We start from the raw sequence: 24656 nt of genomic DNA, 5'->3' as shown, positions 1-24656 counted from the left end.
ATAAAGTAAAAGTGAGATGCAGCCCAAAGAGTGATGCAACTGTTGTTGTTTTTTTTAAATTAGAAGTCAAACAAAAGAAATACAGCTGAGAAATCAGATCCTCGTTCACACATGAATATCAGAGACTGTCAAATTCAGAATGAGGATATTTTCCACAGTTTTCCTTTCTCACATGCAGCACACACAGGAAACGGTTCACTTCTGCTTGTTGGATTATAATCTATGCTTTTGGCACATCGGCTTAATCCGATATAACGCAGACTTTTTTCTGTCCAGCAGCGTCACACGTTTGAGCTCTCGTATGCACTCCTGCTGGGTGATGCTGGGTGATGTTGGGTGAGGTTGTAGCACCTGATGTGGTGCTGGTAAACTTTAATCCGTGCAATGATATCCAGATGCTGGCGTTCTTCTAGAAGACTGTAATTCATGCTTGTTTCTCACTGCTTATTGTGTGAGTAGGATGAGTACGTTTATGGTCTTATTCGCCACTGGGCCACAAATATTCATCTATTCAGAGACTCTGGCTTTATTTCCATCAAACATTTTCAAAAGACTGAAAAACTGATGGTTATATGATTTTTAAATTGCCCCTCACACCTCTTCATCTGCTCAGTGGCATAACTAGTTAAAAGAAAAAAAGTCAAACAACTTTATTAAAACATGTTTCTGAATAATTTGCAGTGCTTTTCTGTGTCCAACAGTTCAGTCCATGTAAAGTTGTATTGCTTTATTTACACAGTAAAATGTATTTGTGCGATAAGTTTTGGGATCGTTATTATCGGTCAGAATTGGTAATTTCATCAAGTAATGCAACAGACACCCAAAGGTATCACTTGAAAGTAATTTAAACTGTATAACAGTACTGCATTATGAACAGTTTGCTATCTTCACTGGAGGTGAAAACACTGCAAAGCAACATGCAAAGTTAGTCCTGCCCACATCCCTATCAGTGAAACTAGCCCCATGATAAATGACTTTCCAGTGCTGTGTTCATTACTTTTAAGCCAGTGCATCATTACCTAACCTGCAGCCACAAGTTTTCTTCAGCTCTTTGCTGATTTTCCAGTTTAATCCCTCACGCTCGGTTAAATATTGCATCACAGTCCTCTCATATAGGCTCTGATCTGCGTTCGTACTGGCTGTGTGTGAACGTAGTCCTGTTGATCCTGCTCAGTGGGTGACTGGCCTCCTCCTCTAGATTTGGGTACCTGCTGTCTGAAGTCTGCTCCTCCTGCCTCTGAGCAGTTGGGCATCTGGTGGTAAGAAACACCCCACCGGCAAGCATCAAGCCAAAAGAGATCCATCCAAGGTAGAGAGCAGGTCCCCAGTCCCTTTGTAGACCCACAGCGCCCTCCAGTGGCTGACTGGTGTGGTGGCACGTCCAAGCTATGGGAACCAACAGTATGATCCCTGACAAAACAAAGAGACTACCAGAAAACACTTTGATCTGGCCTCGCTGAGGGAACCACACCATCCCCACTGTTCCGATCACTGAAGCAAAAGCCCCAGCGCCAATGGCTGCCAAAATCAGGGCTCTCCACGTCCGAAAACTTCCAGAAAGAGACATGAGAGACCGGTAAAAGGAGCAATGCAGGCTGCCATCGTGGGCCAAATCCCAGTGATCCCATTCCAACCACACCCCGTCCCAGTAGGCAGGCAGAGTAGCTGTGGTGTTGTCCACGGTGCCGCTTACTTTCCACAAGGCTAGGCAGCGTGTCAGAATGGCACATAGCCACCCGATGGCGCCGAGGCCGAGGGCAGCGAGCTCCAGCTTCTGCTCCAGCTTCTGCTTCATGCCGGGTCCTCCTCTTCACTGCAGACCTGCCTGTGTAACCAGAAGCAGCTGGCTGCAGAGCACAGTGGGGTGGGGTGTTATTTTAACGTGCATGTGCATGTGTGAGGCAGAGATCATTTGCTTGTGCGCCTGTTTGTTTTGCATGCCGTGTTCAGAGAGAGGAAACCAGTTCTTTGGTATTCTTGAAAAGAAGGCACCGCGTGTCTACGGCTGGGTGGAGGAGGGAAATCCCTGTTTGCCCTACCATGGTTTCAAAACAATCGCTTTCTCACAGTTTCTCAGCAGAGGGGGAAAACAAAGCTTCTTCTGTGCGCTCATGTTTAGCCACTGGCCTGTGTTTCTGGGAAGTAACTTGATCTAAAGAGCCACAAATTCTTGCTGATTCTGAGATTTCTCCCAACAGGTTACTAAATCTCTGTGGCAGTAAGAAAAGTGACAGCAAAATATTGATTCAAATGACGCACGGTTACTCTGCAGTCTTTATTCTGAATACTAAGAAACAAGTCACAATCACAAAAGCTTTCAGCGTAGAAAACATTCTCTGTTTAAGTTCACAAAAACTTCAGACTAAACTACACGAACGCATGCACGTTAAGCTGAAAACACAATTACTTTTACAATTACTTCCAAATACTTTGAACATGTCATGGTTGTTGGTGATGGTGTAAATATTTCAGAAACTTTTAATCTACTGGGATTTTCACACACAGTCATCTTCAGGGTTTACAGAGAGTGATCTGTAAAAGAGAAGATATCCAGTGAGCATTAGTGTGTTGCTCTGTCTTGCGATGTCAGAGGTCAGAGGCAAAGACTCCTTCGAGCTGATAGGAAGGCAACAGTAACTCAAATAACAACTTGTTACAGCCAAGGAATGCAGAAGAGCATCTGGGAAAATATAAAACATGTTGAACTTGAAGCAGATTGGCTACAGCAGAGGACCTGTCCTGGAGAGCGTCATTCCCATCAGCTAAGAACAGGAAAATGAGGTTACAAGTTGCAAAGGCTCACCAGAGTTAAGCTTTTCTGAGGCGTATCATTTGGACCAGCTTTGACAGGGTCAGAGAGCAGCGTGAACATGAAAACATGGATCCATCCTGCCTGATACTGAATATGCTTCAGTATTCGAGTGGTAGTGTAGTGGCACTTGGCCCCTTCACAACAGCTGATCATTAATTAAATGCCTCAGCCTGTCTCAGTACTATTGCTGTCAATCTCTGTCTCTGTATGACCACAATATACCCATCTTCTGATAGCTTTCAGCAGAATAACATCCCCTGTCATAAAGCTTCAAGAAACAAGTTCATTTTTTGATTATTATGGGTACAATAAGTTCACTGTACTCCACAGTCACCAGATCTCAATCCAATAGAGCACCTTTGGGAAACAGTGGAACAGGGGGCTGCTGTCGATGATGTGCAGCTGACAAATCTGCAGCAACTGTGTAATGATGTTTTATCAACACATTCAAAATCTCTGAGGGATGTTTCCAGCACCTTGTTGGATCTATGCCATGAATAATTAAGGCAATTCTGAAGGCCAAGGTGGGAGGGGTGCTGTTACTAGCAGGCCATGGTGAGTGCATTATAAACATTTCTGTTCTGATGGGATGAGTCTTTTATAGGATGACAATGATGCTCCCATCCATAGCTCAAGAGAGGTTTTTGAGTGATTTGATGGGTGTGAAATATGTGTTCATTCTGTGCAATTATGGTCACAATCACTAACTGAATGTGGGGACTGATAGCACTCTCACAATCAGCAGTACTCCAGAACTGGATACAACTACAAATATGTGTGTTTGTCTCACTGAATGGCAACTTTCAAGAGTTTTTCTCTTGATTGTTTTTTTTGTGTGTGTCTCTAATAAAGTTAAATTTACAACCTATAGACATCAGACTGCTACACAAAACAGACGCATAAGAAATAGGAATGTTCACTATTTTGTAGCCACACAGTACAATGCATGCAGACTGGACAAGCCTGGGACTGAACCACTGACTTTCTGAGCAGTCACTGACCAACTCTGACACCTAAGCCAGATTCAACAGACACCTTCTTTGAGGTAGAGGTGAGAGTTGGGTAAGGAGTGAGGTGTGAAGCAAATGCACTACCTCTACTGGTGCAACCCTGTGCCACTTCAAAATATCTAGAAAAAAAGAAAAGATTTATGTGGTTCAAACAAACTACTGAGTAAATTTTTCATACTTTTAAAGTTGATTTCCATGTGATCAAAAATGTATGATTTGACACTAAGACATAAATTATCTAATTATTTTACTTTACTGCCAGAATAGATGGTTATCTTAACAATTGCTTCCATATTTGAATTATTAAATGGCTAATAGGTTTTATCCAAAGAGTTCAAGACTGCAAGTTCAAGGTATTTATTCTAAAGTGATAACATGTTGGTAGTGTATTTTATTCACTCAGACGCACCCTGACATGTGTGTTCAGTCTTCAATCTTATCTTCACACATAGTTCTTGATGGCGTAACTGCTACGTGTGGGTGTCTTGGCCAGTGTGTACCCACTAGAGGGGAACCTGTCTCTATGGGGTGGAGAGCTTGTGCACAAAATGGCTCCCCCACAGAACAACAGCCCAGATGTCACAAAACCTATGTATATGGCTGCTCCAAGCTCTCTCTTCATCACCTCAGGGACTCGAGGGTTGTGGAAATCCCTGATGATGGAGTTGGCTGTCCAAGAAACAGGAACTATAGAGGTGAGAGCTGCCAGGCAGAAGATGGCCCCAGAGCTCATCACCACCCTAGCTTTGATTTGTGGGTGGCCCAGGCAGTTGGTGCAGCGCGCCCCCAGAAGAAAGATAAGGAACGCCAGACATCCCAAAACCAGGCTGATGCAAATAAGGCCACGGGCTGCTTGGAGGTCTGGAGACAGGTCCAGAAGAGCATCGTAGAGCTTACACTGCATCTGACCTGTGTATTCACTGACACAGGTCATCCACAAACCCTCCCAGAACACCTGCATAACCACCAGATGAGTGCCAATGAATGCTGTCACCTTCCACATGGGCAGAGCACAGATCAGAATGGTCCCAGCGACACCGGTCATTGACAGGCTGATGCCAAGCTCCTGCAGACCCATGGAGAACTGCAGGAAACACAGAAGGTTGACAAGAATGAGAAGCTTCGTTTTTATTTGGAATAGATGTTTGCAACATTCTGTCATGTAACATGTACTCATGTAGATGAGGATCATCATACAGATACAGCTTTTAAATTTAAATTATAACTACTTGGAAACTGAAGAAATATGAAGCATTGTATGAAGTTTAAATTTCAAGTTATTTTCTCAAACATTTGAGTTAATAAGTCAAGATTCTGAGAGAGCTGACTTGGAATTTTGAGAGAATTTTTAAAATTAAGGCAAAAAAGCTCTTTTGTATAACAAAAAAATACATAATTTTTTAAGTTATTCATTTTCTACTGGCAAAAACAAGCTTCCACGGTTTCCTGTGTCTTTTATCGGAAAATCATTTTGGGGTTTTCTGGCCTTTTAGCTCACAGTCCACTAGATGGCAGTATTTCACTAAAGACGAACACACATCTGTCAAGATGATTGCAGTCGACAGACTGTTTCTTGGACTATGATCTATCATCTTATAAATAGCTGTTTCACAATGAACAGGTTCAGAATTCGAGTTGTCACTGCTGAGTTAGTAATAACCTTATTTAAAAAACAAAATGCGCTACGTCTGCTCTCTTTCTTTCCCCTTGCCCCAAACCAGTCACACCCGATTGATGCCCCACCCTGAGCCTGGTTCTGCTGTTCTCCCTTCCTGTTTCAAGGGAGTTTCTCCTTCACCTAGGGGGTTACAGTGTTTTTGCCCTACAATATACAAACTGCTGTTGTGAGTTTGCGCTATATAAGTAAAATTGAGTTAGTATAAAATTTAATTCGATCGGAATCTTTATGGGATGTTGGAGAAGCTGGTATCACCTTTTTGATTTTTTTTTTTTTTAATCTGTGGTGCACATATTTACAACTGAATTTTCTTTAATGTTAAACAATGAGCTGTTAGCGCCCCACACTGCATTGGGTCTGTTAGTAAACTGATAATAAAGTCTATTGATACTAATAGCTATCTTTATTCCTCCGCTGTATCCATATAACCGGAAAGTGCCATTCGGGGGGTGGGCTGTGACCATAAACAGCAGAGAAAGATAGGAACAGCAGTGAGAGGTGTTGTTTTGACCATCATTTGCTATTCACACACTTCCTGAACATCTAGTGATTCGACCCCGCCCAGTGTCAGATCAGCAGCCTGATAACATGAGAAAACACTCCTTTTAGACAGGTGCGGCTGAGCACAAACAACATAAGCATTTTAAAGGAAAATCAGTTAAAAGTTATTTTTTTTATTCTGAAATACACACAGTGGCACCAGTTTCAACACACGGAAACAGGTTTACACCCTTTCAGATAATACCTTTGAATTTTTGCGGTGCTGAGCAAACGCAGCATGACACAGTGTGATAAATGAAACCACTGAGGGTAAGTCATGGGTTACTAAACTCATCAGCCAACAGCGTTGTTGGTCCCTGAGTCACCATTTTTTGTTACTTGAGTAGTCGTTACTGGTAAGTACCGGACAAACAGGTTCTCTCCGTGTTTTTTTCACATCACTCCCAGGCCCCTTTTTCAAAAGTATGTAAACAAATATCATCAGAGGAAACAAACACAGAAGCAGAATTATTGTATTATTATTATTATTATTATTATTATTATTATTATTATTATTATTATTATTATTATTATTAATAATAATAATAATAATAATAATAATAAAAGTAAGAACTATATATATAATATATTTGATATATATATATATATATTAGTCAGGTGATTGATATATATATATGTATATATATAATAAAATACATTATACAATAAACTGTCCACGTAAACATGTTTAATGTTTAGGAAACATGTTTAGGAAGCCTCTAGGAAGCTAAAACTGATTCCCTCTTGAGAACAAATGCAATGAACAGATTTCCTTCATTGCATGTTGTCTGTGTGCATGTGCTTTTTCTTTATGTTTCACAACAGCCTTTGTTTATTCAATATTCCCATCAGAATGTTCAAATGTATGTCTTTGGTGTCAGAGATCTGAATGACTCCTTTGTGTTGTTTCCTACAGACTTGTTTAAGAAGTACTTCACAGATGGAGCATTATCTTTCTTAGGAGGGCAGTTGACACAACAGAGCCCCCCTCCTGAGATCAGTAGTCCCCCAGCCAATGTAAAGGGAAGCACCAAGCTCTCTTTTCTAGGCGTCTACTACCATGGGTTTGTAAAAGTCCCTTATGGTGATGCTGGCAGTCCAGGAAACATCAATAGTGCAGAGTAGACCAATGATGATCAGCAGCACAACACCTGTCACTGAGGCCCTATCTTTGGCTCTCTCCTCTGGAATGAAGTTTGTACATTTCCCTCCAGCAGAAGCTGCGAGGAGCCCTGCAATACCTATGATGATGGAAACTACCACCAGAGCACAGGAACTTTGGAGGTCTGGGCTTAAAGCCAGCATGGAGTCGTAGACATACATGTATGCATGCAGCTCATCCAGATGCCCTCCCACATGACCTGCAAAGTTACAATGTTGCTGTCCATGAACACTGTGACCCTCCACATGGGACTGGTGCAGACAAAGAGCACCAAATAAACCAATCCAACCAAAAAAGATCAAGGGCACAGCCTGCCATCTCCAACCCCAGAGAAGCCATTGTCTTCTCGCTCTGAATGTCACTAAAGTGTGTATGAAATCTAATAAAAAGAGGTATAAAAGCGAAGCTATTGTGGGCTCAGAAGCCCTGACAGAGAAGACTGGCTATGCTGGATTCTTTGTGTTTAGGAATATTAAACATTCAGGCTTCTATCATTTTTCAGAAGGACAAGGACTTTGGTAACTGAATGCTTTCCTAATGTTCTGAACATCAAAAACCAAAACAAAATACATTTTTTCAACAAAAACAAAGGATAAAGGTGCAATATGTAAACTCCAAATCTGTAAACTCTGTAAACAGATTTTCAGCCGCAATAGAGCAGGTGGTATTGATTTCGCTTTGTGAGTCAGTGTGTGTCGAAGTGTATGTGCTGTCATGGCGAAATGTGGTCATAGTGAGAACTACCGTAAAAGGAACAAAACACAGACATCCAAGTACTGAGTAAAAGCTTCCGGAAACAGGGAGGGGCTCATTGTTTCTGCTTTGCTCTCATGTTCTCAGGCGTGTTTTCATTTTCAGTATATATTATTTGTAACCCCCATATGAAAAATTGTCTTTATCTGTTTTATACATATATATATTTGTCTTCTCCATTATGTCTGGGGTCTGAGAAAACTTCAGCTTTGTTGTGAAGTGATCCTGTATCTAGCTTGATTCACAATGTCACTGATGAAGGTTTGGATAAATTACTTTTAAATAAATCAATATTGGATGTTAATTAGACAGAACTCTATTTTGTTGTTTAAAATGTGTCCTAATGATCCAAAACCTTAGATGAACGGTGCCAAAGCTTATCTGTTCTCACACACGTTTCTCTAGGAAATGAGACACTGCATCGGTATTTCAGTTTGTTTGACATTTTGAAATGTTGATAAGATTTTGTTTTTCTTATTTTTTGTCTTTTTGTCAAAATGTCACATGTGTTAATTCAATTCTCCTGTCACTGTGCCCTTGATTAAGGCAATTGCTCACATCTGGACTCAATATACTGGCTGTTTGCTCTTCTAAATATTTAGGATGGGTTGAATAAATAGAATAAAATTCCCTGAGAGGATCAGTGAAGTATATCTTAATCCCTCAATCTGAATACTAGTAGTGAGAAATCTATTCAACATAATGCCAAATTGATTTTGTTTTCATAAATATTTCCTTATATTTACATTTGTTCAAATGTCAACTATCTATTTCAAGACTACTATAAGTGTTTTAATGTATAATGGAAGTAGAAACAACACGTTAGAGCACAGGTGTCAAACTCCAGGCCTCGAGGGACGGTGTCCTGCAGGTTTTAGATGTGCTGATCCAACACAGCTGATTTAAATGGCTAAATGACCTCCTCAACATGTCTTGAAGTTCTCCAGAGGCCTGGTAATGAACTAATCACTTGATTCAGGTTTGGTGACCCAGGGTGAAATCTAAAACCTGCAGGACGCCGGCCCTCGAGGCCTGGAGTTCGACACCCCTGCGTTAGAGTTTCTGTTAATTGAGTAACCAAAACCTAGTTGTTATTTTTCGTTCGTTCAGAGAAGAAGGCTGTGATGTCAGTGACATGTGACAGAGCTCAGAGTAATCAACCCAGCTGGTTTCAGCAGATTCACTGTCTAACCACACAGAGAAACTCTGGAATGTGATACTAGATAACAATGGACAGACATAACAGGTTGTGTGACTGTAGCGAACACACCCTGAACACCAGGGTTAAAAATGGAATTCAGCAGCTGGGGAACCTTTAAATTGGTTGTAGTTATTCAGTGTGGGTAAAAGATTCACAACACCATCGCTACTGTTGTGCGTTCTAGTATACTTTCTTTGTGCACAGGCTTGATCAGCTGACCTGTGCTGCTGCTTTTGCTGAACTGAGGTTTACTGCTCTTTGTGGATGAAGTGAATTCAACAAGCTACCTTGGGTGATTTCCATCCCCTACACTGACAGCATACTGTTGATACTGTACTTATACACGGCAGTATACAGTTGGTGTGACGTAATCTAAGCATCACAAGCCCATTAAACTTACAATGACCTGAGGCTAGCAAACCTCAGTTTGTTTTGCAGGAAATTTCACTACATGAAAAAAAATCTAATTTATCGAAACACCATAAAAAGATGTAACACCTGATTTTTAATGAGCACATTACATGCTTCATGCCTTACTTTTAAACATAACCTCTCTTCTTTTTGTGCTGACGTGCCTTTCTTACATATTTCTCAATCTGTGGTTATCTCTCATTCTTTTCTCTCCCTGGGAAATGAAACTGTTGTACCTTTATCTAGCAGACACACTGTGTGGCAAACAGTTTGTGTTAGCTGATATTCACTAAATACTTGCATTTAAAAGTTGCACAACATGTTACTCCCTTTATGCGTCTTTTAGCTAGAGACTGAAGTGCTGTGACCATGAGACTGTCACCTGTTTACCATATGGGCAACGATATAAAGACTGGAAATAAATTTTTGGTGGATTATTGCTTTTTAGCACACACGGTTCCACTTTAACCGTTTCAGAGACTAGTGCCATAAATGATACAAGAATTACACGTTGAGTAAAAGCGAGTACTGTCAGAAATAATCAAATAACAGATTCTTGAAATTTCTACTTAAGTACAAGTATTTGTACTTTGTTACTTCCCACCTCATGCCTTCCAAAGAGAATCCATTGAATCGATGAATAAATTTTCGCCACTTATCGAGCTTAGTAAAACATAGGTCTCCAAAAACACATCTATGGGCCACCGCTCTACTTCATTTTTTCACTATATAGTAGAGATGGACCGATCCGATATTACGTATCGGTATCGGTCCGATACTGACCTAAATTACTGGATCGGATATCGGAGAAAAATTAAAAATGTAATCCGATCCATTAAATATCACGAAAGCACCTCACAAAACTTGCAACACGCCGTAACTCGCCTCAGAACGTTAGCGGAGCAGTATGCATCACGTGATAGAGCGGCTGTGGCATGCGGGACCTGTCGGTGGTCTGGATAGCATTTGGAGCTTCGCTAGCAACCCGGCATTTCATCTCCGACAAAGTTATCCCGAGAGAAGTAAAGCAAGTGTGTAAGTCCATCTCTGAATGTTTGTAAAGCATTCCTGCGTTAAGCTTAACAAGCGATATATGGAGCGACTGCCTCTTCTTGCTGCTACTTCAATCATGAAACTGATCAATGATCAGCTGATCGGCTTTTCTGTCATGAGTCCGTGTCTCTTGTTTGCTTTTGGCCCACTTTGCACCAGAAAGAGGAAACCAGCAGCTGAACAACAGTAGCACATTTAAGCTTGATCAGCTGTTGTTAGAATGTATTTAATCTTACTTTCTACTCCAGGATCTTTTTCTACGTAGCTGACGCTGGTAGCTGTGCAGGGGCGGATCTAGCAAAGTTTAGCCAGGGGGGCCGATAGGGCATTAACAGGGAAAAGGGGGCACAAAGACATACTTTTCTTTCTTATTCTCATTTAAAATGTCTTGTTTTTAATAATTAATTATCTGACACCCAAAGTTTTAATTTGATGTAAAATGAATAGAAGTCAATTACTGTATATAGTAACTATTAAGTCTAATATACCCTAGTAAGCTATAGTACTTTTTCCTTTGGGAAGGTACCATCTGTGCAGTCTGCAATTTTGTTGAAGAAAGCTGTTGAATCTATTTAATATTTCTTGAAAAATAATTGATTTCTGTGCATTTTTTTTCACACTGCATCAAATTAAGGTTGATTACGTCGATTAAGCATCATGAGGTGGCGCGTGAGGGGTGGTTCCCTATTTTTTATTTATTTATTTTTGTTGTTGCTGGGAGTTGGAACCCTATTAGTTAGGTTGCTTAATATTTATGCTAAGTACTCTTTAAAATACCAGAATAGGGAGGATGGTGTAGGTTTAAGTTTATTAGATTGATCAGTATTGCTGAACTATGAAATATTCTCTTTTGCATACAGGTATAACAGAATAGCTTTAGTGTAGTTGTTGTTTTAAACTTGAGTATGAACTTATACAAAATGCAGCAAGATATTTAAAAAACAGTTTTGTTGATTAAAAAACACTATCGGATTCATATCGGTATCGGCAGATATCCAAATTTATGATATCGGTATCGGTATCGGACATAAAAAAGTGGTATCGTGCCATCTCTACTATATAGCTTACATTCAAAGCAGAACTAAATGCCTTTTAATTGACATTATTTTTTAACTTGTAGTGTCTTATGGGTGTTATGGGTGTTCTATTTACTCATTGACTAACACACAAAACCAGTTTTATGAAAAGGGTATCGCTGGCAGTATCGGTGTGAAACTGGCTAAACTTGTTAAAAGGTGCCACGAAGGAGCATTTAGCTTTTGTTGCCATGAAGGCGGCAACAAAGGCTAAATGTTTTAACTGCTTAGGCTCTGTGTAATGATAAATACATTATTGTCAAGATAAATAGGAAAAAAAGATGAAAAAAAGAAAAACACCTCATTTAAACCAGTAAACAAATTTCTGAGTGATCTAAAAGGACACCAACAAAATTATATAATTAGGTAAAATGTTTTATTACAAATCAGCTCAGTAAACAAAAGCAGTACTTTCATATTGCAGCTGAATAGAGATATTTCTAAATATTGTTTACAACAAATTCATAATATAACTGTAGTACAATACACATTTACTTGCATAGCATCGTTCAAGCACAGGTTTGATTTCCCACAAGACTTCAGAGGATAGTTAGGTTTGATACAAGCTCAGTATAAAATAGTTTCATTCAGTCCAGATTTGGGGCGTGCTGGAAGCTCTGTGATTCACACATCTTTGGACTTTTGATGTCTAAGAAACACAACCCTCATGTGTCTACCAAAGAATTCTGAATTTCACAGAAAGTCAGAATAGTTTGTTACCTTAACACAGAAAGTGACATACAAATTGTGGTATAATTAGACAATCAGAATGAAGGAGTGTTACTGAAGAAAATTAAAATAATTTATAGTCCTTCTCAGTAGAATTTCAGACATAGGCTCGGCTGGTGGCTGTGGACCTGGGACCGCCATACTTCACTGGATACTCTGGGCTCTCTCTGGGTGGGCAGGAGCTGCAGAGGAGGGCACCACCCAGGATTAGAAGTGCAGCTGTGCCCCAGCCAATGTAGAGTGCAGCCCCAATCTCTCTCCTCTGGGCACTTATCAGGGTAGGGTTGTAGAAATCTTGGATGATGGAGTTGGCAGACCAGCATACAGGGATGAGAACAAGCACACCAGCACAGATGAAGATAGCTCCAGCAGCAATGGCCACTTTGGCTTTGGATCTTGGTTCCTCCACAAAGTTGGTGCACTTTCCTCCAATAATGCCGACGATAACCCCCATAAAAGAAACCAAGATAGCAATGACCACAAGAGCTCTGGCAGCCTGGAGATCTGGAGAAAGAGCCAGCAGAGAATCATAGATTTTGCACTGCATCTGGCCAGTGCTCTGCATGACACAGCTCATCCATAAACCTTCCCAGATAATCTGCGCCGTCACAATGTTGGCTCCAATGAAGGCGCTGACCCTCCACATAGGCAAGACACAAGTGACGATGGTCCCCACGAAGCCAATGATTGCCAGGGCAAAGCCCAGCATCTGTCGTCCCATTGACACCATGATGAGGCTTGAGTCCCTTGGAGATGAACGAAGCAAAGGATTTAAAGGTTTCACGAGCACGTCCACTTAGGTTGTGAACTCTAACTAAGACCATGGCACATATAAAGGTGCTTCTGCTCTCTTGAAGGTGGAGTCAAATGATCCTTCCCTCTGACCTGAAACGACTACCAGGAATGATTTACCAGCCCAGCCAGATTCTTCACATTATCTGTGCGCAGACTAGACTTAGTTTCGATCAGATGCACGTCAGTATGTAAATGAGGACTGTAAAAATTCCTCATTCCAACAATCCTCTGCACTGGTCAACCATTGGTTGGGCAGGTCACTGGTTTCGGGCTTTACAAACAAACACGGGTGTTAGTTTCAATGGATGTCAAGGCATTCTCTAACAAGATGCCTTCCTACTTTAGGTGTCCTTAGACATAATAGAAATTGATCATAGCTTTGAGTCAATGTATTGTTTTGTATATTTTTATTTTCATTTTTTTAATTTATCAGAAATACTGTACCAATCGAGTTGATTTTTTCCCAATTTATTTTCCACTCTGTTGATATCACTATCAATATTTTACATTATTATCAAAGATTAAACCGCACTCCTTGTGATTTTTATTTTTATTTTGTGTTGTGGAATCAGACACTAATATCATTTGTTACCTATCAATTTCTTAAAGATTTTAGCAGAAAATTTACGTAGGTGTAGATCTACGGATCTGAACTTATTTTTTTATGTAGATAATTGTTCATGATGTTTTAATAAACAATGACTCCGTAAACAGGCAGGTTACAGGTAAGACAAATGTTTTTATTGAAATTCATATGAAAAGATAAAGTGGCAGTTACAGAAAAGAAGCACACTGCTAAATCTGTAGTTCATAACAGGGAAATAAATACATCAGACAGTGACTTCCTTGTGAAAAGCAATGCAATTTTCAGCACACACACAGATTCCTTTTACATCAAAGCTTCACAATCTTAAAGGTAAAAGTATGTGTAGAAGTCTAGTTGTTTTACATCAGTGTATCAGAATAATGCCGTCTGTACATCTGATATTTTCGTGTGATTGTATTTCCCAGTGGTCATTTGAAAGTCCAGCAGCTGTCAGGGCAAGGTTTTCAGTCTCTGTCCTTGATCTCTTCCTTCATTTTTATAGATATTGTGAAGCAGGATATGAGGCTGGTGCTGCATATGGCTTGCTGGGAGCATAACCACCTGCGACTGTGTATGGTTGGTTGGATGGTGGAGCATACACACGGCCATATGCAGCTGAGTTTGGTCTTGAATAAGCATACACCGGTTGTTGGTAGCTAGGGTATCCATACATTTGTTTTTGGGGAGGACAGGAGGTGGTTAAGATGATCCCACCAATCAGAAGAAGTATAGTTGAGCCCCATCCAATGTAGATAGCAGATCCAATCTCCCTTTTCTGTGTTGCTACAGTCAAGGGGTTCTGAAAGTCTGAGATGGTGAAAGCTGCAGACCAGCAGACGGGGATTAAGATCAGGATAGCAGAGATAATGATGAGACAGCCACTTATGATCACCACATTTGCCATTGATGCATCTTTTTCCAGGCAGCTGGTACACTTGGCTCCAACAAACGAGATGATAAAGCCAATAAATCCAAAGAGAAGTGAGATGATGACTAGTGCTCGGCCAGCCTGCAGATCAGTCGTCAGGCTCAGGAGAGAGTCATTCAGCTTGCACTGCATCTGTCCAGTACTTTGCATCACACAGTTCATCCACAGACCATCCCATACAATCTGGCCTGTAACAATATTGGCTCCAATGAAAGAGGTAACTCGCCACATGGGGATCCCACAGGCCACTGCCACCCCAATGACGCCTATGAAGCTTATGACCTGACCTGCCGTTTCCTTGCAAATCTTCCCCATTGTCTAGCAGCTTCGTCTACACCAGGAGAGAAAAGTCTTTCGGTGGACAGGTTCAATTGCAGAGTGACACAGCTCTGTTTTTTGCGAGAGAATGTGAAGGAGGAGGGCAGTCCTGTTGTCAGATGAGTTCCTCTGGCCAAACAAGATTCCTCTGCTTCTAAAGCTGAAGGATTGCCACAGATTTTTTTAAACAGTGCCTGCCTTTTGTTTATAAATAGCACAGTTTCATATGCAGATCTCTTTTCATAATCATTATTGGCCTGTTGGTTAGTAACAATCCCTTATCAACTTTAACGTGCCTGAAACCAGCTTAAACTGTGATGCCCCCTCCCTGCCCTTCACTGGTGATCACACACACGAATAATTAGCCTAAAGCTCACACACACACACACACACACACACACACACACACACACACACACACACACACACACACACACACACACACACACACACACACACACACACACACACACAAGGATAATTAGCCTACAGCTGATTAGATAATCAGGCAAACAAAATGTTTATAGTGCTTCCTTTTACAACAAAACAAAACAAAACACAGTGTCATATGTGGATCTTTTTCTCACAGTGATAATAAGTCTTTTGGATGAAACAATCACTCGTCAAGTTTAAAGTACCTGAAACTGGGATAACCCCTCTCCATCCTTCACACACTCACTAAAACTGAGTAACTTGAAGCTAAAAAGATTTTTACTGGAAAATTTGTTTTAAATGTTTAGTTCTAAATTCAGACGGATTTGTGAGCTCAAGGTGGTATGGCCATAAGCTAAAATGAAACACATGGTTTAATTTTATTTATTTTCATCTATTTATTTTGTTTAACACACTCGCCAGTATTTCTTCATTTCATTTATTTAGGGAATAACAAAGCTGACATGCTGCTTCTCTCTGTGGTTCAGTAATTAAATTGTTAGCTGTCATTTTTTAAAATTAAAACTAAAATAAAAGCTTTTGAAAAAACGTGATGAAGTACAAAACAAACACATTTAGACTCACAATGTTTTCTCTGTTGCCTGCCTATAGTTATTTCTCTCATATACTTTATGCCAATCTGACAGGCGATCAAAGGTACATACAGAAACTAGAGATGGACCGATCCGATATTACGTATCGGTATCGGTCCGATACTGACCTAAATTACTGGATCGGATATCGGAGAAAAATTAAAAATGTAATCCGATCCATTAAATATCACGAAAGCACCTCGCAAAACTTGCAACACGCCGTAACTCGCCTCAGAACGTTAGCACGTCAGAGCAGTATGCATCACGTGATAGAGCGGCTGTGGCATGCGGGACCTGTCGGTGGTCTGGATAGCATTTGGAGCTTCGCTAGCTACCCGGCATTTCATCTCCGACAAAGTTATCCCCGAGAGAAGTAAAGCAAGTGTGTAAGTCCATCTCTGAATGTTTGTAAAGCATTCCTGCGTTAAGCTTAACAAGCGATATATGGAGCGACTGCCTCTTCTTGCTGCTACTTCAATCATGAAACTGATCAATGATCAGCTGATCGGCTTTTCTGTCATGAGTCCGTGTCTCTTGTTTGCTTTTGGCCCACTTTGCACCAGAAAGAGGAAACCAGCAGCTGAACAACAGCAGCACATTTAAGCTTGATCAGCTGTTGTTAGAATTTATTTAATATTACTTTCTACTCGAGGATCTTTTTCTACGTAGCTGACGGCTGGTAACTGTGCAGGGGCGGATCTAGCAAAGTTTAGCCAGGGGGGCCGATAGGGCATTAACAGGGAAAAGGGGGCACAAAGACATACTTTTCTTTCTTATTCTCATTTAAAATGTCTTGTTTTTAATAATTAATTATCTGACACCCAAAGTTTTAATTTGATGTAAAATGAATAGAAGTCAATTACTGTATATAGTAACTATTAAGTCTAATATACCCTAGTAAGCTATAGTACTTTTTCCTTTGGGAAGGTACCATCTGTGCAGTCTGCAATTTTGTTGAAGAAAGCTGTTGAATCTATTTAATATTTCTTGAAAAATAATTGATTTCTGTGCATTTTTTTTCACACTGCATCAAATTAAGGTTGATTACGTCGATTAAGCATCATGAGGTGGCGCGTGAGGGGTGGTTCCCTATTTTTTATTTATTTATTTTTGTTGTTGCTGGGAGTTGGAACCCTATTAGTTAGGTTGCTTAATATTTATGCTAAGTACTCTTTAAAATACCAGAATAGGGAGGATGGTGTAGGTTTAAGTTTATTAGATTGATCAGTATTGCTGAACTATGAAATATTCTCTTTTGCATACAGGTATAACAGAATAGCTTTAGTGTAGTTGTTGTTTTAAACTTGAGTATGAACTTATACAAAATGCAGCAAGATATTTAAAAAACAGTTTTGTTGATTAAAAAACACTATATCGGATTCATATCGGTATCGGCAGATATCCAAATTTATGATATCGGTATCGGTATCGGACATAAAAAAGTGGTATCGTGCCATCTCTAACAGAAACTGGATTATTTGTTTTCGTTTTGATAATAATCACATAAAAGGAATGGGATATAATACAGCTGACGGTGATACTTTAAAGAAAACCCATAACATCCCATGACCGAGATGTCTGTTGGGTAAAAACAAAGTGCTCACATGTTATACCAGTTACCCGATACTGCTCTACCAACCACTTTCACACTTTCGCTTGTTAGTAGAACACACCTTTTTCTTACGGAGTGATATATGATTTAGGTTTTTATAAAAATTTGAAACTAAAGCTTGTTAACACAACAATGGGTGCGTTTAAGTTATAAAAAAAAATCCTCACTATGTCATATTACAGCTATTGCTCACGTTGATAGTTTTATTATACTATATTTCAGTATTGATCTATGGCATATTTTGAGACAAACTGGCATGCAAAATAGATTATCAGAGTAATGATGTACTTAATCTGCTCTTTAGTTACAGTAGAGGATTGTGTACTTGCCTCACCTTTTGCTTGACTTTCATTTTACTACTCCTCAACATTCACCTGTCTCCATAATATAGTTTATACACTAAAATTTGACCAAAATAAAAATCAAGAATGCAGAACAAACTTCAGTTTATTTGCAGTGCTGAAATGTTACAAGTGATCACCAACAGAAAAATGGAGAGAATTCTCTATTTTCAGGAAAATACATCAAAGGCAAGAAAGAGTGTTTTGCAAAAGAAAACAATTTTAAAGACACATTTCTTGAGTAGCAGTTATATATGTGCTGCTGGTTGTTTAGGTAATATGTGAGAGAAGATATAAATATTAATCAATTTGTCATTGACAGAAAACTGACTTAAAATTTACACCGATCATAATGATGCTACAAATAACAGAAATTCTGAACACAGCTACATTCCATTATAAATTAGACATTACAAAAGCCCCTTTCACAGAATACTTTGGTGTTTAAGGAAAGTATTTTACACCAATCCTTTTGAGAAATCACATAAGGAATAGTACAGCGGTAACAATAATAACATTTCATTTCATGCAGATGTGACAATGAATCAAATGACTCAGTCGCAAAGCCCTGCCGGTACCTCCAAATGGAATGCAGCCATTGTTTATGATATAAGCTTCACATGTTTGGCCAAACAAAACATCCGATGTGGAAAAGATCACCTTGACAACCACACAAAGCATGACCAAACCTCATCGTTCAACAAGCAGTAGTTTTAAGCCATATTTACATTATCTCAAATATGTGGATAATTTATATCTTAGTTTTAAAGCAATCTCCAGTTTGCTACCTTTGCTATTTCTGTGACCTTGAGAGTCCATGTGGAAATGGAATACCACCTTAAACATATTCTCTTGATGTGGAGACTGACTTTCCAGGTGCATATTTGGGCACATAGTGGCGGCGCTCAGATTTAGGTGGGCAGTTCCAGCACAGGAGCCCCCCTCCCATTAAGAGCAACCCAGTAGCGGCCCAGCCAATATACAGTGCAGATCCCAGCTCATATTTCTGGAAATTCATCATCATTGGGTTATAGAAATTGGTGATGACGGCGTTGGCAGACCAACAGACTGGAATGAGACAGAGAAATCCCGAGATGATGAACAGAACCCCAGAACAGATGCAGACTTTTGCTTTGGATCGCTCCTCTTTGATGCAGTTAGTGCATTTTCCACCAGCAACTGACAAGATCAGTCCAAAGACTCCAACAAGGATCGCGATGATAATCATGGCACGAGCAGCCTGTAGGTCAGATTCCAAAGCCAGCATCGAGTCATACACCTTGCACTGCATCTGGCCTGTACTTTGCACCACACAGTCCATCCACAAGCCCTTCCAGAAGGTTTGAGCTGTGACGATGTTGGCACCAATAAAAGCACTGACCTTCCACATGGGTAAGCCGCATGCTGTGATCTCCAAGAGCCAGCCAACTATAGCCATTGTTATACCAGTGATCTGAATCCCCTGAGAAACCATCTTGTTGTCTTAATTTCTCCAACATTAAGGTCAAAAAGAGTGCAGAGGAAATGCTGTAAGCTTGTGCTTAAAGTTTGTTGTGTGAAATAAAAGAGACACAGACATAAGGGAATGCGAAACCACAGTCGTCAACTGCCATTGGCCAGATGAGTTTACACACAAACAGACCTAGTGACCTTCATTATTGCTGACCAGCCAGAAATCCAGAGTTTCAAGGTTGGATAAAAAAATGAAAAAGCAAACAACAATAATTTTTTGCTTCTGTGGTTTCTTTTATTTCTTTTTAATTTTTTGGGTTGCAATAGCAAGGACATTTGGTGTAAAAATATGCTGAAAATGCAGAATCAAATATGCTAAGCCACGCTATGCTGTTTAAAACCTATTTATTTTCTCTGACTTTTAAAAGAATATTCTTGGTTTATCATTGTGCAAGCAGAGTCTTATTTATTTCTATTATTGTTTAATTATGTTTCTAATGTCTTTATTCAGGCACTTTTAATTGTATGTATATTTTTTATGGCCTCTAAACACTTTGGTCAGTTGATTTAAATATGCTATAAATGTCAGGGTCTTTCTGTCTGGGATCCAGAGTTTTGAGTTTTGGGAATATTTAAGTTTTCTTTAGTTTTAGTCGGTATTGTTGATATTTAGATTTCTGTTATTTCTTAGTGTTTATTTTGATTTACTTGAGTTGGCCTTGATTTGCTTACAACTGATACAAGTTCCTTTTGGTGCTAATTCATGCCTTTAGTTCTGTGTTCCTGTTCCAAAGGTCTTAAGGTTTATTCTGTGTTTTGGGGGTTTATGACTTTCTTTTGGTTTTGAGATTGGATTTATGTTCGAGCTCCATGTTAGCTTTACTTTCCTTGTGATATTGAAATCTGTGTTTTTACTGCTTGAATTTGGCTATAGGGTTTTAATCCTCTTTTGTGTTCCCATTCTGTTCCTGCTGTCTTGTATTTATCTCCTGTCTCTGGGACAAGTTCATATGTTTGAGTGTGTTAGCAATTTCCTGTTTTATTTGATGGTCTCTTGTCAAAAACTTACAGAAGTCCAGTCGCTTCTTTTTCAAGCTCCTTGGAATATCATGATCTGGATGACTGAGAACCTACACAGACATTATGCTAAATGTTTAAATCTTTAATCAGATAAGTGACTAACCTTGTTCATTTATACTATACTGATGTATTGAAGGTTCAGGTTTAACAGATTTTTTAAGGTTAAAATGCTACCGTTTGACTGTTGAAACAGTTTTTTTGTCTCACTCAGCAGTCAGACAAAAAACTGCAAGATGTGATATCTTCTTTGCAGCAAGAGGCAGTGTTGGCCAAGTAATTACTCAGATAGGGAGCGCTTCACTAAAGAGTCACTCAGAGGAAGCAGTTTTGGAGGGAAAAGGAGTGCCTTATTTTCCTAGAATACAGTGCTGTGAAAAATATTTGCCCCCTTTCTGATTTCTTATTTTTTGCACATTTTTCACACTTAAATTGGGCAAACAGTTTGTGCCCTGAAGCACGAGTAAAACTGGGTTATGCAGAAGGCCAATGATAAGAAACTCAGTAAGTCGTCCTATCGACGGCTAAACAAACCGCGTTTGCTTTTTTCCCTTAATAAGTGAAACCAATTTTGAAAACTACTTTTGTAGTTACTTGAGTTTTTTGACTATTAGTAAAATTTATTTGATGATCTGAAACATGATGATCTGAAAGTGTGACAAATATGCAAAAACCAATGAATCAGGGACAAATACTTTTTCACGGTATTGTACTGTTCTTTTTAAAGTACATTATGGAAATCTTTAAGCTGCTCATGCATCTACTAAAGAATTTTTACATAAAAATTAGTCATGTTTCCTAGTAGTGATTTGATAAATATGTATCTTATATATATCTACTAATCCATCCATCCATTCGCTTCCGCTTATCCTTTTCAGGGTCGCGGGGGGCGCTGGAGCCTATCCCAACTATCTACTAATCATTTTTTTAAAAAAAATATGTGCTTAGATATATTATATTTAATTATATTACAATATATTTAATAATTATATTGATTTCTGATTTGTATAAGTTTTATCTGCTTGGACTCTTTTTTGGCCAACAAAAAAGAAACACTGATTTAGTTCTATAAACTAAAATATGGTTATGGGTGGTAACACCTCTGTTGTAAGACAGAGGTGTTACCTCATATCCTCTTTTATAAGACTTCATTTAAACTTAACATTATACAGTTTTAATAAATAAAAAAAAGGATAAACTCACAAAATATGTTGGTTGAGCAGTGCTTAAAACGCATCTTTATTTACAGTTTAAAAACGTCTATGAATAAAAAACACACTGAACACACATGAAATGTTATGCAAAAAGATACAAATGGATAATATCAAAGGAAAATGAATGAATGAAAAATACAACAAATCCAAGTAGCATGATGAACTTTACAGCATTTTGTGACTCCACCGTATGGGACATTGTGTGCACCACGCCCAGTTTTGGGTGCGGTGGGCTTTTTTTCTTAGCAATTTTCAAACAAGCACGATAGAAATATTGAAATATTTAAAGTGTCAACATGAATCAATCAATAAGACCACAACGCATTTGATTCATATCTCTTTTTTAGTCTCTTGGCTTTCTCAGCTTTTCCTTTTCCTTGTTTCTCCTCAAACGTAGCCCTTGTTTGCAGCTGGAGCAGATGAACGGGGAGCTGAGTACTTGGCAGAGTAGTTATCCTTGGGAGGACAGTTGGCACAGAGGAATGCACCACCGATGATGAGGAGGCCTCCTGCTCCCCAGCCAATGAACAGAGAAGCTCCCAGTTCCTTCTTCTGAGAAGCAATTAACAATGGACTGTAGAATTCCTGTATGACGGCGTTTGCTGTCCAGCACACTGGGACAAGGCACAAAACACCTGCAATGATGAAGACCACTCCAGCTGCAATGCCAATTTTGGTTTTTGAGCTCTCATCCTCCACACAGTTGGTGCATTTCCCTCCAGCCATGGCCAGTAGGATGCCAATGACACCAAGCAGGATCGCGATGATAGTAAGGGCTCGAGCAGCCTGGAGGTCTGAAGACAGGGCCAGCATTGAATCATAAACTTTGCACTGCATCTGGCCTGTGCTCTGGACTACACAGGTCATCCAGATGCCTTCCCATGTAGTTTGAGCTGTGACAATGTTCTGGCCGATGAAGGCTGTAACTTTCCACTGAGGTAAAGCACAGATAACAATGACCCCAATCCATCCAATAATGCACAGGGCAGTGCCCAGCATCTGAAAGCCAGCCGAAGCCATATTTCCTCAGAAAATTTCTTGCAGTATTTCAAAAAATGTCCAGAAAGTTAGTCTTGCTTGAAAGATCCCCAAGTGTAAATGTTTGAATAAGTCTGGAACGAGCCTTTTTTATACTTAACTGAGGAGGGGCTTGACACATGCAAAGTTACACAGAGCTGTGACGTCCTTACGGTTCTCATCCCTAATCTCAACCCCAAACGTGTATCATCATGTCAGTTTTGGTCTCAGTTGGGTAATCGTTGCAGGTGGAAAAGCTACCTTATGACTCACGGGTGTGGCAGAAGCATTGCCCATAGAAGATATTTTTTGTCCCATGTTTTTTGCTGTGTTGCAGTAACAATGACTGAAACTACTTTACTGTTGTGAAGTAACAATCATGCATATGTAAAATGTCAGGTTTTGAGGAACTATGAAAAAAAAAGCTTCTCCAACTGGTTCCTAAATATACAGATCGAATTGTTATACTTTTTTGTAGTATAGTTAACCTTTTTTTTTTGATTAACTATACAAGTCAGGATAACAGATCCACTGAAAACAAGTTATTTCTGAAATTCCATAATGCCTCAGTCTAGAGAAAGAAAATCCTGACTGTCCAAATAATATAAACTAATATTAATAATACTTAATCTGAATTGAATAGTTGTTTAAATGTACATTAGCTGAACCCAAATGTCTTCCAAAACAGCTTTTTAGAAAAGACTCTCATAAACTTTACACTGTGCAGGTGCACTCACACCATTCTTATCATTCACTGAAAGCACACATGCCCTGCTTGTCAGCAAATGTAAAGAGAATGCTATTTCATGCTGAAATGAATGAAAAAGAATGATAGATTTGTTGTCAACCTCCTTTACAGCCTCAAGAAAATAATTTATATTAGTTAGCATGAAAAGAGTAAAAAGGTTTAAAGCTGACCTTGCAGTGATGTCAGTCCTTAAATACTTGCAGCTCTTACAGGATGTCCTCAGAGAGAATGTATATTTTGCAGTCCAGATCCCACTTGACTTACAGATAGTTTTCCACAGTATTCTGAAGACATCAGGGTTGAGATGTTAGAGAAATAGCAAACACCAGGAACAGTGATTTCAGGTGACAGACTATTACTAAAAGAGGGAATAGTGAGTGGGGGCTAAGGGAGGTAGAGGGAGAATCAGATTGTCCCCGAAATGAATAGAGGCAGTGTTTTAGAGCCAGAACTGCGGTAAGGACCATAATACCTCTATTTTTTCCAAGGTAGGATCATTAAAGGTACTTGAGCCTGGCTATGGAGATTAGGTTCCAGACACAAGGAGGCTGGGAGGAATTTTCACAATTAAGACTCTGAGGAGAGATTTTTCAGGGCCAGATTACTCCTGATAGGCCTTATGCTGCAATCATTTACCTCATGACTCCTCGTGTCAAACTCGTGGGTAATAAGAAAATATTCACATACATGTAAGATCATTTTAAGATTCAGATGGTGAACAAAATTTAAATGTAACTGTTAAAAAATGTTACTTAAAAAACTGCCAAGACATGCGATCAAGTAATTAAACTGTGCTTAAAAGGCATAACAATGCGTAAGTATCCCTGCAAAAGCCAACAGTACAAATTTTGATACAACAGGTAAGAGACTTGAATGCTTGAGCTGTGGGAAAATGACAAAGGGAGTTGTCTGGAACAAGCTCAGACTTCACAGTAACGGCTGCCTTTGGTTGTTATTCAGTTGCCCAACCCTTTAGTCAAACTTGAAGGGTTACGATGCAAAGAAATAAACAAAATAAAACTGCAGATGAGGGATTGTGTGTTATTTTATATGCTGTAAGGCCCATAAGCTTTGTATGTAAAACCTACCTGACCTATTTAATAGTTTTTGCACCTGTT

The 24656-nt window shown here is 39.4% G+C and overlaps 6 protein-coding genes and 1 pseudogene across 6 annotated transcripts; all 7 read right to left on the bottom strand.

Annotated features, from left to right (window-relative positions):
* Window positions 1-33: 33 nt before the first annotated feature.
* On the bottom strand, window positions 34-1969 carry LOC146654579 (claudin-4-like). Its single transcript, XM_085429201.1, has one exon. The coding sequence runs from the start codon at window positions 1793-1795 to the stop codon at window positions 1109-1111; it is 687 nt and encodes a 228-aa protein (XP_085285327.1). The 5' UTR covers window positions 1796-1969; the 3' UTR covers window positions 34-1108.
* Window positions 1970-2238: 269 nt separating this feature from the next.
* Window positions 2239-24435, bottom strand: cldnj (claudin j). Its single transcript, XM_085380200.1, has 2 exons — window positions 23709-24435; window positions 2239-4906 (listed from the first exon to the last, which is right to left on the bottom strand). The coding sequence occupies exon 2, from the start codon at window positions 4898-4900 to the stop codon at window positions 4265-4267; it is 636 nt and encodes a 211-aa protein (XP_085236326.1). The 5' UTR covers window positions 4901-4906; window positions 23709-24435; the 3' UTR covers window positions 2239-4264.
* On the bottom strand, window positions 6898-7541 carry LOC146654578 (claudin-4-like; annotated as a pseudogene).
* On the bottom strand, window positions 12051-13260 carry LOC146654577 (claudin-like protein ZF-A89). The gene has a single exon (XM_085379453.1). It carries the CDS (start codon window positions 13153-13155, stop codon window positions 12523-12525), a length of 633 nt encoding a protein of 210 aa, XP_085235579.1. The 5' UTR covers window positions 13156-13260; the 3' UTR covers window positions 12051-12522.
* On the bottom strand, window positions 13924-15137 carry cldnf (claudin f). Its single transcript, XM_085379451.1, has one exon. It carries the CDS (start codon window positions 15047-15049, stop codon window positions 14303-14305), a length of 747 nt encoding a protein of 248 aa, XP_085235577.1. The 5' UTR covers window positions 15050-15137; the 3' UTR covers window positions 13924-14302.
* Window positions 18123-19577, bottom strand: LOC146654575 (claudin-4-like). The gene has a single exon (XM_085379452.1). The coding sequence runs from the start codon at window positions 19502-19504 to the stop codon at window positions 18869-18871; it is 636 nt and encodes a 211-aa protein (XP_085235578.1). The 5' UTR covers window positions 19505-19577; the 3' UTR covers window positions 18123-18868.
* On the bottom strand, window positions 21769-22883 carry LOC146654574 (claudin-4-like). Its single transcript, XM_085379454.1, has one exon. It carries the CDS (start codon window positions 22791-22793, stop codon window positions 22161-22163), a length of 633 nt encoding a protein of 210 aa, XP_085235580.1. The 5' UTR covers window positions 22794-22883; the 3' UTR covers window positions 21769-22160.
* Window positions 24436-24656: the final 221 nt, after the last annotated feature.

The sequence above is a fragment of the Rhamphochromis longiceps genome, linkage group LG14 (assembly GCF_057381845.1).
Source record: "Rhamphochromis longiceps isolate RC_006_pf linkage group LG14, R_longiceps_female_GT1.1, whole genome shotgun sequence".
NCBI lineage: Eukaryota > Metazoa > Chordata > Actinopteri > Cichliformes > Cichlidae > Rhamphochromis > Rhamphochromis longiceps.
The sequence above is the reverse complement of the archived record's forward strand: the minus strand, read 5'-3'. Positions and strand labels throughout refer to the sequence as shown.